General features: G+C 33.7%; 1 protein-coding gene across 3 annotated transcripts in view; it reads right to left on the minus strand.

The window, feature by feature from the left end:
• Positions 1 to 19,113, minus strand: part of KIAA0825 — a 366,826-nt gene that overhangs the window by 238,113 nt on the left and 109,600 nt on the right. For all 3 annotated transcript variants that reach the window (XM_082375204.1, XM_082375205.1, XM_082375206.1), the window contains exons 8-11: positions 14,027 to 14,188; positions 6,291 to 6,385; positions 3,059 to 3,286; positions 1,217 to 1,482 (exon numbers count right to left, since the gene is read on the minus strand). In XM_082375204.1, coding sequence (XP_082231330.1) covers positions 1,217 to 1,482; positions 3,059 to 3,286; positions 6,291 to 6,385; positions 14,027 to 14,188 — 751 coding nt within the window. The remainder of the gene's footprint in view (positions 1 to 1,216; positions 1,483 to 3,058; positions 3,287 to 6,290; positions 6,386 to 14,026; positions 14,189 to 19,113) is intronic.

Consider the following 19,113-nt stretch of genomic DNA (forward strand, 5'->3'; position numbering starts at 1 on the left):
TGCAAGTCCTTTGAAAACGTACATCTGCTGTTCCACAAATATGCACTTCAGCTTGAGACAAACTTCATTGTCAATACATCATTCAAAAATAAAAGTATTCTTTGTAAGCCTATTATTAGAGATCAGTGCATTATTTAGGCATTAGGTTATCGTTATTATAGAGAAAAACATGCATTTGTCAGAACCAACTTTTGTAAAGCTATCACACATCCCACAAACACACTCTTTTTATTTTAAAAATTGTAATTTTGTAGATGTCAATTATCTCATAAACTGCTTTACAATATTCTACAGAAATAAAGTGATTGCTGGCACATTTTGTTTATAAATTCAACAATCTGACTACTTAAGAGAATTAAAGAAATATCATAGTTATATCCTACAACAAGCCAAATTTACTTTTATCTTCAGCTATTTTTACTACACTCTGTGCTTCCTCTCATTACTACTAAGGGATTGCAAAGGCTGAATAAGGAATATAGACTAGATTCTTGGGCTCACACTGGACTGCCCAGTCTACATGCTCCCTTTGCAAGGGACTGTGCTCTCTTCTAGAGAGCACAAGAGCAGCCAGATAGACCATGTGATAATACCTCTGGTCATTTTTCTTCTCTATCCAGAAAACATTTGGTCTTTTTGGACTACTAATACATGAAAATTATGACTGCCAGATGCTTCCTCTTCAAATATGAAGGATAGCTTATTATTAAATGCATGTTCTGAAATATGTTTACGTTCGTCAATAAAATAGATTGAAATGCATCTCTTCTCTATGCCTGCTCCTAACATCTAGTTGGCCTAGGAACAAAAGAGAAGGGCATTTTCCACAAATATTGTTTTGTGTGACAAAAAGAAGTTTGTTTTTCCTTTTCAGTGTAGTCAGTACAATGTGCCTTACAGAATGGAGAGGGTTTGTTTGGTCATGTCATAACAACATGCCGAAAATAGTCGCTCTGGTTTAGAGAATGGGAAATGCAAGGGTCATCTGAGTGGGCCTTTAGAGGGAATACCTATCCTTCTTACCATCCGTATACCTGGTTTAATACACCCCATGCTCTACCTTTTTGACATTTCCTAGTCAAGACAAATGAAAATAATTCACCATGTTATTATTTTCTTCTTCTCAAATATTATTATCAAAATTCCACCTCTGTGATATCCAAAGATTACATGTTACTTTAAGAATGGCCATCAACTTAATATAAACGACACTCACTTCTTAGTATTTTCTTTCATCAAATTATCATATTGCATAAAATGCTGGAAGACATACACCGCCGTGGAGAGCAGCATGTGCAAGTTTATCAGGGGTGCTTTGGAAGGAACCTCCTTGCCTCTCTCTTGCAGTCTGACCAGGACAGCTGTTGCCACTTTACAACAGGCCTCCACAAAGTTTGCTCTAATTTCCTGAAAAGAATCATCTCTGCATGCCAGAGCCAGTGGAAGGATTGTGTCAAGTTTTTCCATGATGTCAGAACAAAACTAGGGAGAAATAAATGTAGCACTGAGTTATTTGTATTCTGACAGCACCGTGTAATTTATGTACAGGGGAGCTAAATTCCAAAATAATGAATTTGGCATCAAACATAAATATAATGACACAACTTTATAATAATCGATTTCTCTGTTGTAGAAAGTTAAATGTTTTATTTCAAATAAAGAAATACCAAAATGATGCTTCTCTGTATATAACCGTCAAACCTTATGCTTACCAGAGAGACATTATGAAAAACTCATGAAATAGCTTTAAATTACTTTTATTTGTAGTTAATAGAACTCAGAAAATATGTATCCATGATTACATTATTTTTAACTTATTCCTGGGTTTTTTTCTCTAAATTTTCATAGAAGTATTTTTTTAAATTAATCACCACAGATAAATGAGGCTGTATCAGTTTAACTTAAACAATCTAAAAGCATCAGAAACAATCTCATATAGCATCTTCTTATTGGTAAAGAGTCAGCAACTCTCAGAAGTGATGCACTTAGATTTCACTAGTTGTGAATTTACTCCTTCTTAATGGCAAAGGAGGCGTGATGGATGGATGGGAAGGCGTAACTTGCCTCCACTCCAGGTCGGCCAAAAGTGTTCCCTGGGGAATGTTCTGGAGCCTCAGGGTGGCAATAGGGGATTAAGGCCACCTTTAAAAACTCTCTTTCAAAAACATTTCAGGGGCTTCCCTGGTGACGCAGTGGTTAAGAATCTGCTTGCCAATGCAGGGGACAAGGGTTCGAGCCCTGGTCCAGGAAGATCCCACATGCCGCAGAGCAACTAAGCCCGTGCACCACAGCTACTGAGCCTGCGCTCTGGAGCCCGCGAGCCACAACTACTGAGCCCACGTGCCACAACTACTGAAGCCCGCGCGCCTAGAGCCTGTGCTCCGCAACAAGAGAAGCCACTGCAATGAGAAGCCAGTGCACCACAACGAAGAGTAGCCCCCGCTCGCTGCAACTAGAGAAAGCCCACGTGCAGCAACAAAGACCCAATGCAGTCAAAAATAAATAAATAAATACATAAATTTATTTAAAAAAAAATTTCAATGATACGTTGCTGACCTCACTGTGGACTTAATGCTGAGTAACTATATTTCTCTATTTCCGTAATTACTTCCTATTTTCTCAGTATGTTCCATGACTCTCAAAACACAGATGTAAGACTGATGTTAAAGGAATGGTCACTAAGGTGTAAATAAAGATTTAAAAGTTGCCCAAACCAGTAAAAGACAGTAACTCCTTCAACCTCCTAAATTTCTCCTGGAGTCATTCAAAGGTATAACCCAAACAAGCAGTTTCTCAGCCCCCCAGGAAGTCACAGAGGCCCTCTCTTTAGTTACCTCAGATTCATGGAGCAAAAAGTTGGCAGCAGGTTTAAGTCCTTTTTGCTAGCACAGTGGCCCATGGATACCAGAGAAGAAAACTGGTACTGGGTCAAGTGCCAAGTGTTTCCCAAGAGACTCCGTCATTTTTCTATTGGTTCCTTTTGCAATGGCGTATATGAAAAAAAAAAAAAAAATCTCATATGCCAATCTAATTTGAAAGGATTTCATTTGATACTTGCCTTTGCAATTTTCTTTGGTTGGTCTGCCTCAGGAACCGCACGGCTATCTTGCCAAACTTGCTGGACATTTACAAGGTTCAAAGCATAGCTCATAGCTGAAGACCTTTCATTCTGTTCCTGTTGGAGAATTTTTGCGGAAAAGTCTTCAATGGCTGTTGTTATACAATGTGCCATGGGAAGAGACACTTCTTTAAATGCACTTCTCCAGCCAAAATTTAGTAGAGTAGCCTGAAATATAAGTTTACATGAAGTTATATTCATCTTAACTCAACAAGTGTTCTATTGTTATAGATATAAAAGTATTACTTTCATTCAGCATGTTGAATGTAGGTATTCTTTGATAAACTGTAAAAGCCATTCTTACAACCTAAAAATATTACCCAGTGAATAAAGCAATATACAAAAACATGTGCATTCTTTACACACAGTAATATACTGTCATTTCATTTTAATTCATCAGTGGATTTAATCAAAAACTTTTTTTTTCAAAATTTAATCTCTTAAATATAGTTCAATAAAACCATCTTTATGAGAGCTGAAAGTTCCACTTACTATTTATCACATAAAGCAGCCTTTAAATTCAATATATTTAATAAAGCCTATATTAGATTTTTATGGTCTTTTTTTATAGTTTATTGTTAACAAGCATTGCAACATAAGACAGCATTTAATATTCAATCTTTTATTTCTTTTTCATTCTCAGAAATCCAGACAAACCAAAAAAATAGCAATAAGAAATAAATTTCTCAGAGAAAATATACCACTGTGTGTTTCTAGATTTTTATTTCTTTAGAATTTTACTTAGTTTCTCCACCCACAAAGTGCTAAGCAGCACTACTTTTGTTCCAGAAAATGAGGAATTAAAATGATCTGCATTGCTCTGTGTGTGGGGAGTGGGAGAGGCTGGGGTGGAGGGTGGCGGTGTTTTCTTTTTTTCTTTTGGTCTTTGGCTCATGTGGCAGTATGTTTACATATGTATATTTCCCTCAAGTCCTCTAATGTTCTCTAAAGTATAAAAGCATTATGGATAGTAGGCTGAATCTATGCTTAGGATTAAACTTTTCCTGTTTTAGTGTAATCTTGTTTACAGCAATAATTTACCTACTCCAACTTCAGAAGACGCTAGGCTTGATATTCCTAACTGAATTACTTGCTTTTCTGGATCTCAAGTTTTTTGTTGGAAAAATAAAAGAGCTGAACTGAATGATTTCTACGGTCCCTTTCAGTCTAAAATTACTGAGATGATGATCATTAGCTTCATTTTCTTGTATACATAATCCCACTAAGCGTTAATTTAATGCTTTTTTTTGTACTGCATATACATGCAGTACAAAGTAATAAAGGTGATTCATCTTCTAGAGCTAAAATTCTATGATCCCATAACTCTATAATCAGAAAAAGTGGCTCTCCTTCTCATTATGCTTATAATTAAGATGTAATTGAAATTTCCTTTCTAAAGTTTATTTGGACCTTTAACATCATAGGGCCTGCCTAAAGATACAACTCTCATTTTATTTTTACATAAAATGAATCAATAATTGAATCTACTCAGCTCATATAATTTCTTTTCTCATAAGTGAAACTTTGAAAGTGCCATGCGTGTAGTTCTGTGCTGTAACAGTATTTTCTTGGGACGCATTTATGATAGAAATATAAAAAGGAACCTACCTTCATAAAAATTAAAAACAACAACAACAACAATAAAACTCTGCTTTTTGTTCCCCCACCAGGGCATGTCTATTCATTAAAATCATTCATTTATGCATTCAAGGCAATATGTTATGGGGAAAATTGCCATCAATTGCCATGGTCACAGTGACTTTTTGTGCGTGTGTGCGTGCCATGATGATTACCTTTGCCCATGGTAATTTATATGTAATTATACTACCTCCTAAATTCTCTTTTCAAAATATGGAAAACCAAGCACGTTAATAGCTGATCTTAAAAAGAAAGTTGAAAACATTTACTATTCAGATCTCCTCCTAGAAGTCTATTTATTTACATAAAATATCATTGGCTTGCTTCTACCCTTCCCATCTGATGTTTGGAACCATACACCTTCCAGTTAAAATATAGAGAATTTACTAGGTGATCAAAGAAAAAAATAGAGGAAATAATGTAGTTTTCTGTTCTGTGTACAAAGGAGCTACCCACTAAATCCCTTTCTTCTATTACCTAACGCTAATTTCTTAATATCTACTCTGATTTTTGGTTAAAACATAATGTATAATTTTGCTTTTTTTCTGATTATTTTCCTTGCTTTCTACATTGAAACTCTGTTAAAATTCTATGTTCTTTTGCCTTTTAAAGGTTTACCTACTAGATCAGTCAAGATCCATTCAGAAAATAGAAACCACTCTCGGTATTTTGAAAGGAAGAATTTTAATGTAAGGTATTAATTACTAAGGTGATAGAAGATTTGAGGAGCCAAACATGGGTTATGAAGCAAGACAGTTATTTTATTACTATTACTACTACTACCACTAGCTACTACCACTCCTAGGGCTGGAGGAACAAAGAATGGGAACAGTGCTATGGAAGTGTAGTCCCCGGGGCCACCAGTGAAGGAGGCCGACCTTCCAGGCGGACCTGAAACCTCAGAGAGAGGACTGTGTGTGGGGAGCAGCATGGAAGAAATGAAGGAGTCACAGCTACTCCTGGAGATGTTCTCTAAAACAGAGCAAGGGGAAGAAATCCTCTGGTTTCTCTCCAAGAACTACCCTCCAATCTTCCCTTAGCGCTTTTCATTGGCCAAACCTACCCAGGTCCAGAAAGCAAGAAAGCCTGGAAGAGGTTTTTCTCTACTATACAGAACAGAGCAGAGGAAGAGTGGTAATGGATCTGAGAACAAACAGGGGCATGCTGGGCACACTCAAATAAGAGGCCAGTGCAAACTATTCTTTCCTCTTTCCTTTTTCATCTCCACTTTCTCACTTTTCAACAATTGTCTACAGTCCAGATTCTCAAGGTGTAGACCCCCGAGTGGGATGAGAACAAAGATCTCTTCACTGCCAGCTCCCTACTCCTTGCATGGAACACACTGTGCAGCAGAGCAGTGTTCCCACTAAATTCAACTTTCATCAAAATTAATAAGACAATTTTCAACCAGGAATTATTGTTTTAGTGGCAAAGGGTAAAACTCAAGACATTTGATTCATAAAGGAGTCATATAAAAATGATGATGCTATTACATATGAATAAAAAAAAACACCACCCATTTTTCCTCACTTACCTCTTTTACTGGTAGCAATTGCTCTGAAGGAATACTGGTTTCATTTGTTCTAGGTTTCTCTATTACAACTTCTCTGTTGGATGTCTCCAAAATTTCTATGCAATAGAAAACAAACACACAAACTTACATTAAGAAAAACAAACCATACTAGATGTGATTAACAGGTTAAAATTAATTACATAGAAAAGCTCTATCCATAGTACACACACACACATACAAACACATCAAGATACAAAGAATACAGTCAACAAGATGTAGGGTGATATTGTCATCACAATAATGAGAGGATCAAAATATAGAGTTCTTTTCTATACATACAACTTGATGGAATTTATATGTTATTTATATTCATATTTGATGTATATGCATACATAATCTGTAAAATTCAGATCCTTTTGTCATTAATTCATTTTCATGTTAATAATGTAGGATAAGTTAACAATACAAAGTAAATATCAATTTCTTTGTTCATTGAAAAAGCTAAATTCTAAAGTACTGCTTTAAAAACCAGTGGTGTTCTTTAGCACATTAATATTACTCTTTTTGAAACAAGACAGAACAAAAGCACATGGATAAACATCATCATATCAGGAAAAATTATACTTTTAATAAGATTATCAATAAGTCATTGGAAAAACACAAACACTGAGACAGGTAAGAAATGATCTCTAGCTTCTAAAATGGAAATACTTCCTCAACTTTTATTTTTCAGAATTAAGAAATTCTTTCCATGGGAAAAATACAGATCTACAAAAATGTAATGAATAAATATGCCAAAGAGATCCTTCCATTTTCTATTATGGTTCTATTAATTATAGTTTAATTCAATATGAATGACTTAGCAATTATCTTTTGGTTTTGCTTAGACTTGATATATGATGACGAATTATATAGCATGATTAATTTTTCTTTTATTTTAATAATCTTAAGAGTCAGTTTCTCTTTTATGTCCTGGGCAAACAAATCTCCAAATATCAGTGATTCTTATCGGTAGGGCTTCTGACAAATATAGTCATCTAGAAAATATGTGGGATTTTTGTTTGTTTTTTCTAAATATGGTTCTATGAGCTTAATCATGAACGATTCCTAAGTAACACAATCCACAGAAACATTCTCTCAAAAGGTAAATATTCCATTTGGTAGGCGATAGCAACAACCTTTTGAGAAATGTTATCAGAGTTCATTCTGAGGAAAAGTTTCCCCCAACTCTAGTGTTTCTTAATCACTTTGGATTTGTGAACACTTCATAGAACTTGATTAAAGTGACAGAACACTTCATCCAAAATGCACAGTATGACTGTGTGCGCGCACACACCCTCACACGTGCTATTGGAGATTCCCAGGCCCTCTTGTAAAGCACGTTCACGATCCTCAAGGGGCCATGGACTGCAGTTGAGGAATCCTGCTTCATTTCTCAACACACATCACAACATAGACAAAGTTTTAGATCAGTGTTATACCATTTAACCTAAAATGCTTTCTCTATGGCTTGCATTTTATTACATCTTTTGCAGAAGCTAGTGTTATTAATAAGGATCAATCTCAATATTGAAATAAAATCCAGATTAAGCAGATTTTTAAATAAAGAAAAATGAAACTATAAGTCTATTAAAGAAAATATAGAATTTTTTTCCCAAAAGATACAAGGTAGAGACTTTTCAGAAGGACACAGAAGCCATAAAACAATTCTGCATAACAAAAATTTTGTTAATTGAACTGGATATGAAAAACTGGCTTGTAACTCTCTCTCAATGGCCATAGCTTTTAAAAAAATTAATAGACTTTAGCTTTTCGAGCAGTTTTAGCTTTTTAGAAAAAATTGAGCAGAAAGTACAGAGTTCCCATATACTCCCTCTCCCCATGCCCTCAGTTTCCCCTATTGTTAACATCTTACATTGGTGTGGGATATTTGTTACAACTGATGAACCAACATTGATAGATTACTATTAACTGAAGTCCATAATTTGCGTTAGGGTTCATTTTTTGCGTGGTGCAGTTCTATGGCTTTGCCAAACGCATAGTGTCATGCATCCACCATTACTATCACACAGATTAATTTCACTGCTCTAAAAATCCCCTGTGTTCCACCTACTCACCTCTCCTCCCCTCCTCACTCTCCTTAGCAACCACTGATCTTTACTGTCTCTATACTTTTGCTTTACCCAGGATGTCTTATAGTTGGAATCATATAGTATGCAGGCTTTTCAGATTGGCTTCTTTCACTTAGCAATATTCATTTAAGTTTCCTCCGTGTTTTGTGTGGCTTGATATCTTTTTTAAATCAATGAATAATATTCCATTGTATTGGCATACCACAGTTTACCCACTGACCTACTGAAGGACATCTTGGCTGCTTCCAAATTTTGGCAATTATGAATAAAACTGCTGTAAACATTCATGTGCTGGTTTTTGTGTGGACATAAGTTCTCAACTCATTTGCATAAATACCTAGGAGTGTGATTACTAGATCACATAAGGCAAGGTTTAGCTTTATGAGATAACAACCACACAGTCTTCCAAAGAGACTGTACTATTTTACAGAGACACAATTTTACAGTACAGTCTCTCTTCCAAAGAGACTGTACTATTTTACGTTCCTATTAGCAATGAATGAGGGTTCCTGTTGCTTCACATCCTTGCTAGAATTTGGTGGTGTTAGTGTTCTGGGTTTCGGCCACTCTAGTAGGAGTGTAATGGTATCTCCTTGTTTCAATTTGCCTTTCTCTGATGACATACAATGCTGAGCATCTTTTCATATGCTTATTTGCCATCTGTATATCTTCTTTGGTGAGCTCTCCAGATCTTTTGCTCATTTTTAAATTGAGTTTTTTGTTTTCCTGTTGAATTTTAAGAGTTCTTTGTATATTTTGGATACAAGGTCTTTATCAGATATGTATTTTGCAAATATCTTTCTCAGTCTATGTTTTGTCTTTTCATCCTCTCTATAATCATTCCTTTTTACTTAGCAATTCCACCTTAGTAACTTACTGTCCAGATATACATGAGGACATATAAGACGTAGTTCAAGTAAATTTGCTGTATCATTGCTTGTGGAAGCAAATGAAGAGGAAAAAGCAACCCTATGTGTCTATTAATGAGTAGCTGATTAAATTATGGTACATGCACCAATAGAAAACTATTCAGCTGTTTTTCTGAATATGGGGTGTTCCTACATAATTGTTAATAAAAAGAAGAATCTCTGTATAGTATGACAAGATTTTGTGTTATTTTAACATGGGGATATATATGGAAGTAGTTGCCTTTGGAAAGGGAAACTAGACAAATGGAGTGGAAAAAGACTTAATTTTAACCATATATCCTTTTATCCTGTTTAAAAGTTTTACTATATGCCTGGACTATTATTGGAAAATATTTTTAAAGAAGAAAAAAATAATAAAGATCAAGTTGTCAATGACATGAAGAGGAAACACTTGGATTCTTAATGTCACTTTACTTTTCTACAGATAGGTCATAAAAATAGTTGATGTAAAAGGTATTCACCCTGGAAAAATAACATTAATTCAAAGCACAAGCTTTGCAGATCTATTCTTGGAACTAACTATTTGCCATTGTGTAACTATAGTTTAAAACTTATTAAAAAGGTTAATTATCTTATATTTATCATTTCATTCCCAAATACATTCTGCTTATTCACTCAAAATAATGGGCTTTGATGTTTATACACACCATCTGCCTGTTTTCAAGATGAATTAAAAAATAAGATAAGCTTCCCAAGACTTCTTTTGCTGGTGAGCAATTCTATAGTAAGATAGAAAAAGAATTATTGAGCAATTATGATAACCTGTATAATATAATCTTCCCCTCCAAATTAAAAACGTTTTAAAAAATTTAATCCTATACAGAGAAGCCAAAGGGATTATTTTAAGGCAGGATTAGTAACACTGAATCTAGACTAATAAGATATCTCACGATTTTAACGAATTGTGGCATTTTTATATTTGTTTGGAATGCAAAATGGTCAATTTCAAAATTTGGCATTGTCAAACTTTATGAGCTCTTTGAACATTTAACAAATTATTTCACCTATTTAAAAATATATTGGACATTCTATACACTTATTAGCATTGTCTAGAGAAGGTAGCCCATTTTTGGCTCATCGTTCTAAAACATAGTTATTTGCACGCAATCAACACTGGTTTCTTTAAGAGCGTGCCCAGACTAAGGACCTCAGTAGAGTAGGGCAGAGGGTCACAGGAATGCCAGCTGCTGAACAGCCTCTGCCTATGGAGTTCGCTGTGGTTCATTTTACACTTCTGGTTAGTTTTCACACTGCCGTTTTCTTTCATAGAGAGTAGAGGTTGGCAGTACTTCCCTGTGACATCCACTTTCACACCCAAATTGGTCTTCATAGGCTCCCATTGTGTGCACTACAAAGCAACTTGCCTTGTTGGCAGCTCTAAGTGAGAACTACAAGTCTCTCTTTTCTTTACTGTTCTTTTCTGGCTCACAAGCAACCTCCCACCAAAAGCTGAATCTGTAGAAGAGACTACATCCAAGAGATAATACTATGAAAAAGTATGAAGAGAAGCCCAGGTGGCCACCTTGCAAATTTCCAATGTGGAAGCCTTCGACCTCTCTGCCCAAGAAACAGCTAAAGTCCTAGTGTAATGAGCTTTACAAACCCTAGGAGCCTCTTTACCTTAACTACATACGCCTCCCTAATACAATCCCTTAACCATCTAGCTAAGGAACTCTTAGAAGCCATTTGACCCCTCTTAAGACCCCCTAAGAGTACAAACAATCTTTCAGAAGATCTGAAATCTTTGATTCTTCTGAGACAAACCCTAAGTGTTCTTCTTACATCCAATTGAAGCAGCCATTGCTTTTTGTCATTGCTGGGGCTAAAGAAAAATGAGGGCCAAGAAACCTCCTGGTTTAGATAAATCTCAGATGCCACCTTTGGAAAATTTGAGGAACTGCCCGAAGAACAGCTTTATTCTGAAGGAGTATTAGAAGTGCCCCATAAATCAAACCTGAGTCCACTCCATAAGATAAGATCACCTAAAAGAAATACAGTAAGATCCCATAACAGTGAAATAATGTCCTATCATTTTTCTGAAATGACCAAAATAGAAAACCATCAAATCATGACCAAACAAAAGCAAACAAATATAATGACTAAATATCTTTTCTTTCTCAGAAAATATTTCTTGTGTCTCCACAAAATCTATTGCATTGTATTCAAATTCCTAAAAGCACTGCCAAGTTGGCCAAATCTACATTATAGTAGTAAACATCAAAGTAAAAAGTAAAACATTTGGTTAATCATCTTTATATTTTCTCTATGTGATGTTAAGCACCTGGATATTTTTAAAACATCTGGACAATGAAAAAAAAAAAAAACCTTACTTTTCATCACATTGTTTTGGTTACATAGACATACTAGGCAACTCCTTCCAAGATCTTTATTAGCAAAATATGTTCCAATCAAAACAAATACACCAAAAACCAAATGACTTGATCTTTTTTCTCCCCATCCTCTCCCACACAAGATTTCTAAGCAAAACATTAACTATCAGGATAACTTAAGATTCATTTGGTTTCTTTAATCATTCAAGAAATCTTTTCCTTCCTGATTTAAGAAACCAAGGCTTTTGATAAGAATTGATTAACGTGGCTACACTGAATAAACCATTTAAGATTTTTCTTGACAATTTCCCTCAAGATCATTCTTTTCAGGGATCCATTTACATAAAATTATGGCAGATTAAATCTTGGCTTTGTTACAAAAATATATGAATGAAGAACACATATATCACAAGAGGATGTTCTAATACTTAGACATTTCTTACAGCTGTCCTTCAAATTTCCTTCCACTTACTATGTTTGATAATCCACAAATGTGTTTCTATAGTACACTATTATTAATGTGATACTGAAGTTGCCTTTATCTGCCATGCTGCTTATATGATGACAAATTTGGGGTAAGACAGTATATTGTGGCATAATTATATATTTTCTCTGTTGACTTTATTCAATAATCATAACTATTGCTCTCAAATACACAGCACTGGCAAGTCTCAACATTGCTTGATCTCAATCCAGTGCAGTTGAACCAGCTTTTTCTTTTTCTCCTTTTTTCCTGGAATCAGTATGTCAAATCTTTGCTTCAGTTCTTGGCTATTTAACTTTTATATCTTTAGAATACCTCTCTAACACAATTCTAGTTTTGAATTTATGCTGCCCTTAAGAGGAATAAAGTTCTCAGAATGAGCTATTTCTCAAGGGCCTGGCCTAGGACCAATACAAGATGAATCCAAATGGATAGGGGTCTAGATGCTTTGGAGTTCACTCTGTGTTTTGATCCACACCTCAGAAAAGATCTGCTAGAGATGTGGATGAGAGACGCCAAATCTTAGCCGGGCATGATGGATGAGTACCAACGCCAAGTGTCAACTGCTTGTGGCACCAATAACTTTTTGTCAAAAATTAGGACATCATATTTCTCTATTCAGATCTCTCTTTGATCCAGTTAGTTCTATCTAGAAGACCCTCTAGGGCTCACATTACCTCCTAATAAATCGACTTTTTCATTCCATCTTTTAATTTTCATATTATCTGTCCTATGTTTTTATTATTTTCCCATTTGATTTTTTTTGTCAGATTCAGAAATCTATATTCCACACTCATTTTTCTTCAAATTATATCCAAATTTGGAAAAAACAATCTACATTATTTATTTTATAATTTAATAGTGCTGCTTAAACTTAACCTGAAACGTAGAAGGCCAGTAACCTATGCTTAATATAAAACAAACTCCAATCCTATAACTTTTCTAACATTATTTACCCAGGCTAGGTAAATAAAGAAATACAAAAGTAAATATATTAAACTAAATGTAATTTTCACTAAGAAATCAGGTTTTGAAATTTGCAGATAGATTTTTAATCACTTGCTTCCCTCACTTTGTTTTGCAAATGCAGCCACTATTCAAATTTACTCTCCTTAAAATGATATGTGGTATTATGTAAAAGAGAACTTCATATAGTCCACTCTGATATAGATGAAAATCTTTATAAATATAGATATGAAAACAGAGAACATGTCTTAACCATTATGTCTCTGAATTGTTAGAAACATTATTTGAACACACATGGCACAGTTTTCTTTAAAAGGATTTTGTTGAGACTAACTAAAAACAACATATTGTATAATTATAATTACAATTGTAACAACTCACATTTATTGTTTATGATATACTAGACATTCTTTTAAATATTTTACATTCACTAAATCATTTAATTCTCACAACCCTACATAATATATTGGAATCTAAAGCACCTAATACTGAAAGAAAATAAAGAGAAAATTAACTTAGTCTTACATCATCATTTTAAAGATGAGAAACTGGTCATCTGAGGAAACTAAATATTTTGCTCAAGGTCATCAGGCTGCTAGTGGCAAAAGAGGAGTTACTAGACCATCCGGTCTCCTTGATATTTCCAAAGGCCAGGCTGTGTTTCTTTGAGTTAAAAAAAAAAAAATTGATCTTATTTTAACTAAAGACAATTATCCAAAATTGACTTATGATGCTTTTCAATTAACACTATGGAATTTACAATGTATAAAGGATAAAAATGTAATTTCATGGTGTGCTTTATAGTTAATGTTTATTTAAGGAATTCTGTCCTGTATTTTCATTTTTTCAGGTAATGGTATAGATTTAATAGCAGGAAACAAAGACAGAATTATAGATTTGCAGAAGAGCATATTACCTGAAGTATTCCTGGGTGTCTTGAGCCATAAAAACATTTCTTCAAACAATTCCTGAACATTTTGTTCCAACTTCAAAAAGGATTTTATGAGCTGTGATAAGAACTCGAGTTCATCTAAGGAGAGGAAAACATTTCTTCCTTTCTGTGGGCATTCAGGAGTAACTGTGAAAAGAGCAGATCAATACTATTGAACATGTTATGTGTTTTCTCGTTCAATATTAGAGTAATCAATGATTCCTTAAATCATCAAAACTAACAAGATCCTTAATAATTAAACCAAGTTTGTTCTTTAGTAAATACATATAAAATCTCCTGGGAGAGTCTTTCCCCCCACCCCACCCCGGGAAGCTGGAGATAAGTATTCTGTTTGATGCAAACATGACAATTAAATAATTATATTAAATCTCAGAGTTATTAACAGGAATGTGATTTGTCGTTATAAAATCACATCTTATACAATTCTGTTTTTTTAAGGTCTGGCATAATTTGAATCTAGTCACAAGGAAATATCAGACAAGCCTAAACTGAGGGACTTTCTACAAAATAGCTGGTCTGTACTCTTCAAAAGTGTCATGTCAGGAAACACAAAGACTAGGAAATGTTCTAGTCAAAAGGAATCTAAAAAGACATGACAACTGAAATCAATACATGATCAGCATTTTATTTTATCTTATTATAAAGGACATTATTAGGGTAATTTGATGAAATCTGAGTAAGATCTACAATCTAATGCTATTACTGCATGACTATTAATTTTCTGATTTAGACAACTATACTGTGGTTATGAAAGAGAATGCCCTTGTTCTTAAGAAATGCACACTGAAGTATATAAGGGTAAATACTTGTGATTTATTCTCAGTTCAGAAAGAGAAATCATTTTAAGCGGGAAAGAGAATGCAAATTTGGAAATGTGGTAAAATATTAACTTTTGGGGAATCTGATACTTTTTAAAGTGTGAAATTAAAATAAAAATTTAAAAGAAAAAAAGACTAGATAAAGGATATAAGTCTTCAAGACCTTAAAAGTGTTGTTCCTAGATCAATAAAAAGAAGCAAGTTAACTTATTGCATCTAGATTATATTATTCATGAAATCATAATTAAAAATAACTTTCATCTAAATAATTATGATATCTATTGCTTTCCTAAGAACAATACAACTCAAAAGATTGATTTTTTTCCCTCAAAATGACATTCATTGTTGTCACACTACCATTTTAATATGATTAAAAAAAAAAACAATGTATACTCCTTAAGAGTATGGAGAAAAAGACTGACCTCACTAAACGGTACTTTTGACCAAATTTTCAAGGATTTAAAAAAAAAAATCCTTCCTTTTTGATTGCCACTTCTTAAAACATGTATATAGGAAGTGTCTTGAGGCTTAATTACAAAATGGAAAATTTGTAAACTCTTAGAAAGTAAGCATTTCAAGTGCCTTTGGAGAGAAAATACTGAGTGCTACTTAGAAATGATATTAGGTCTGGTGATTCCATGTGAGGAAAAGATTACCTTTGTCGCACGGATTTAGAAGGAAGTTTCCAGAAATGTAACAATTTTATGGGTTATCCACTTGCTTAACTGAAACTTTAAAATGTTGGTATCAAATTTGTAGCCATGTGATACAGTCTTTCATATGATATAGGACCAAAAATCTCATGGTATCTTTGCAGATAGTATGAGAGAGACCAGTCAGCCAACTTAAACTGTGGAATTTAGTCCCGTTCTTAAAAGAGTAAAAAAATGCTGTAAAAAATCTTTAAGTATTTACAAAAACTGTTTCACCTCTACACTGATGCTAACCCCACATATATTAAAGTCTATCTCTAAATAGCCCTACTCACATCTACTAGTCTCCCATAGGCATGCCAGAGAACACAAGCGTGTACAATCATCATGTATAACTAAGGTTTTGCCATTAAAATCATGACCCAAAAATGAAAAGAAAGGAGAACAAATATATTATGATTCACTTAGCTGTTGCTTGATTCTCATTTGGCCTGTAGATGGAGGCTGGTCTAACCTTCTAAATCATAAAGATGTTCTTTTTGGAACCAGATTGTTTATAAGGCAAATTTTCAAAAATTTTAAGAATTCTTCCTAATTCTTTAATAGTTTGGCTGGAAATTAAACATAGGTTTTGTGTAGCTCAATTCTAAATTGGAAATATTGTGAATGTTTACAAAGTAAGCAAAAAAGCCACCACCCCCCCAAATCTCTCAGAATTATGTATAGATATATATATGACCTAACAGTGCTACTTGTTTAAAAATACATAGGGTTGGAGGATTCTACATGAAAAGGTCTTACCTTCATGACCTGGATTTAGAAGGATCTTGTATTCCAGAAATGTAACAATATTGAAAGGCAAATCTATTTCAATCCATGAATCATTATAACTTAATAATGAAAGAGGATAGAATAATATGTATGACCTAAATCTAACCATTTTGTCCCCAAAAAGCAATGATTATGATACAGATCCATTAATTAGTAGTTCTTATTTGCTATTACTATTAGCTCCGTGTTCTCCCAAGGCGCATCTTGAGGGTTAATTTATGGGGAAAATAATTTGTGATGAATTCATTTTGTGAAAGTCCAATTGAAGTAAAATAAAACACAAAGGATGAAATAGAATTTCCCAAACTTATCTCACAGGACTTGTTTTAATCATCACACTTCAGCTCATGATTTCTTTCTGCCCAAGCATACCTATTTTTCTGTTCCTTAGACTTTTCACTGTTAATCACACTAGGAAAGGGTTTCCCCCAGCAGGAGTTCCCTTTACTTTTGCCTTCACTAAATTAATCTCCTTTTCCTTCTTCTTTCAAGATTCAGTTTGTTCCTCTCCTCCAAGTCACCTCTCCATAAATTCTTATCTGGATACAATCAATCCAGGAGTTTGCCTTCCCGTGTTAAGCCAATCTGGTCTTTACCCTTTTTTTTTTTTTTTTTTTTAAAATCACTGTAGAACTGTCTTACTTCAAGAAATTTTGGACATATCTGTTTACACACAGGCAAATATGTTTAGCTGGGTACCAATCATTGTTATAAAATACATGAAATAAGGATTGTTGTTTTATTGTAGAATGAGCTCTATGATTCTTAGGAAATACAAAGTTCTCCTAAATCCCAAGAAAATTATAAAGAAAAAATCTAAGTTTCCATTTTAGAGCAAGACATTATTTAAATTCACCATCAACTAACAATGAATAAATTCATGTAAATAATAACTAGATAGCTGAGGTTTTTTCCTCTATATATATTTTTAATAAAAATTTTTTCTAAAGTATAAAATTCTCTGCTATTCTATTATTCAGAGGATTTAGAACACAATTGAAATTTTCCTTCATGACAAGGTTACGATGAAAGTTACTTATCTTTGTGCCGCACTCAGGGACTAATGTCTGTCCCTCTTTTAAAGGGCATTTCTCAAAATGACAATCATTCGAAAAGGGTTCTGTGATCAAATAGGTTTGGGAATTACTACATGCTAATGATTCTTTTAAGTGATTCACAGTGCAAATTAGTAAAATAAAGTCTATTCACTTCTATAATAAAGTTAAAAAAATTAAAAGCTTAATGTTTCTCAAACTTTTTTGACCAATGAACACTGGTTTACTGACGTATCTATTAACTTCTAGAATTTCTCAAACTGCTTAGGGGATACTGCTCTGGATTACAGTCCCACTTGAGTATTTATAGCTGCTTTGTAGTGTTTCCCCCTATTGTTAGGCCTTTCACTGTGGGTTCTTGTTGCTGCCCTTTTCCACTTATAAACTGTTGTTCCTAATAGAATCATGGTATTTTTCAGACTCCTTTGAGAAACTAATGAACGTCTTCTAAATCCTTGTAGACCCTCTTATTGAAAAAAATTCAAGTAGTCATAGTTTCAGGGCTAAACAGAACCACCTGAAGTCTATCCATGGTTGTCATAGGGCAGCATGGTCCAGGACTTTGTGTTTTATTAAAAATGCAAATCCCTAGGTCATCTCCAGATCCCTTTTAAGCAAGTGCCCCAGGTAAGTTCTCTGCACAGGAAAGTTTGAGACCACTGCCTGAGGGATCCATGAACTCTAGTTAAAAACCTTTGTGGTTGAAAATCACTCTCTAGGCATCAGAAAATGGATTTTGGTCTTAGCAAGTCAACCAAAGAGGTGCTATTATATAAAACAACAATAACTATTAAAAACAAAACAAAACAAAACCCTCTACTTTTTCCATGGTCAAGAAATTTATTTATGATTTTTTTTTTCATTTCTGGAAGAAATATGGAATGCTTGTAGGGAATTTCTAAGATAAATTATTATTTATCTATACATTTGCCCTGGGCAAAGGAAGAACTGCTCCTAGAAAAAACACCTAAAGAATAGTTAGAGTTCTTTAGGCACACTCATCACAAATGTTAAATTATTTCCTTGAGTCCATAGACTACGTCCAGTTTATTCATTATAGTATCTTAAGAACCCAGCACAAAGTAGACACTCAAAAATACTAGTTAAAAAAATAAATGTATGAAATCCCTAGAAATATCTAACAAAGAAAGAAATATAAAACAAAGAAAGATTTCATACTTAATCCTAAGATGCATTCCTCAAAACAATAAATATTTAAAGATGTAAGTCAATAAATAAATAAATAGACAAATAATTACAGTATTATATACACACTCTTTTTAGTATTTTGTTTGACAAAATAGATTTAAAAATTATTTCTAAAAAAGAAAATGTGTGCAAAAAGATATAAAAACAATGATGATGTGGAAACTTGATAAAGCATATTGATACAACTGACTAAAACACAATTTTTTTGTGTTTAAAAATACAATTATACTTTAGAAAAAAATTCCACCATTAAAAAATGCACAGATATTCATAGAACTGTTATCTTAAAAAAATAGACTCTCTCTCTTCTCTCTGTCTCTCTGTCTCTTGTCTCTGTCTCTCTCTACATATATATTTATACATACACACACACACGTATAGATATATCACTCATAAAGAATATATAATACTATAAATTATATACTTAGAAGTGTTTTTCACCCAGTAACTAATAGTTAGAATATTAACTCCATTATCTTGTAGCA

This window comes from Balaenoptera borealis (assembly GCF_965194805.1).
Source record: "Balaenoptera borealis genome assembly, chromosome: 2".
In the NCBI taxonomy this organism is placed as follows: domain Eukaryota; kingdom Metazoa; phylum Chordata; class Mammalia; order Artiodactyla; family Balaenopteridae; genus Balaenoptera; species Balaenoptera borealis.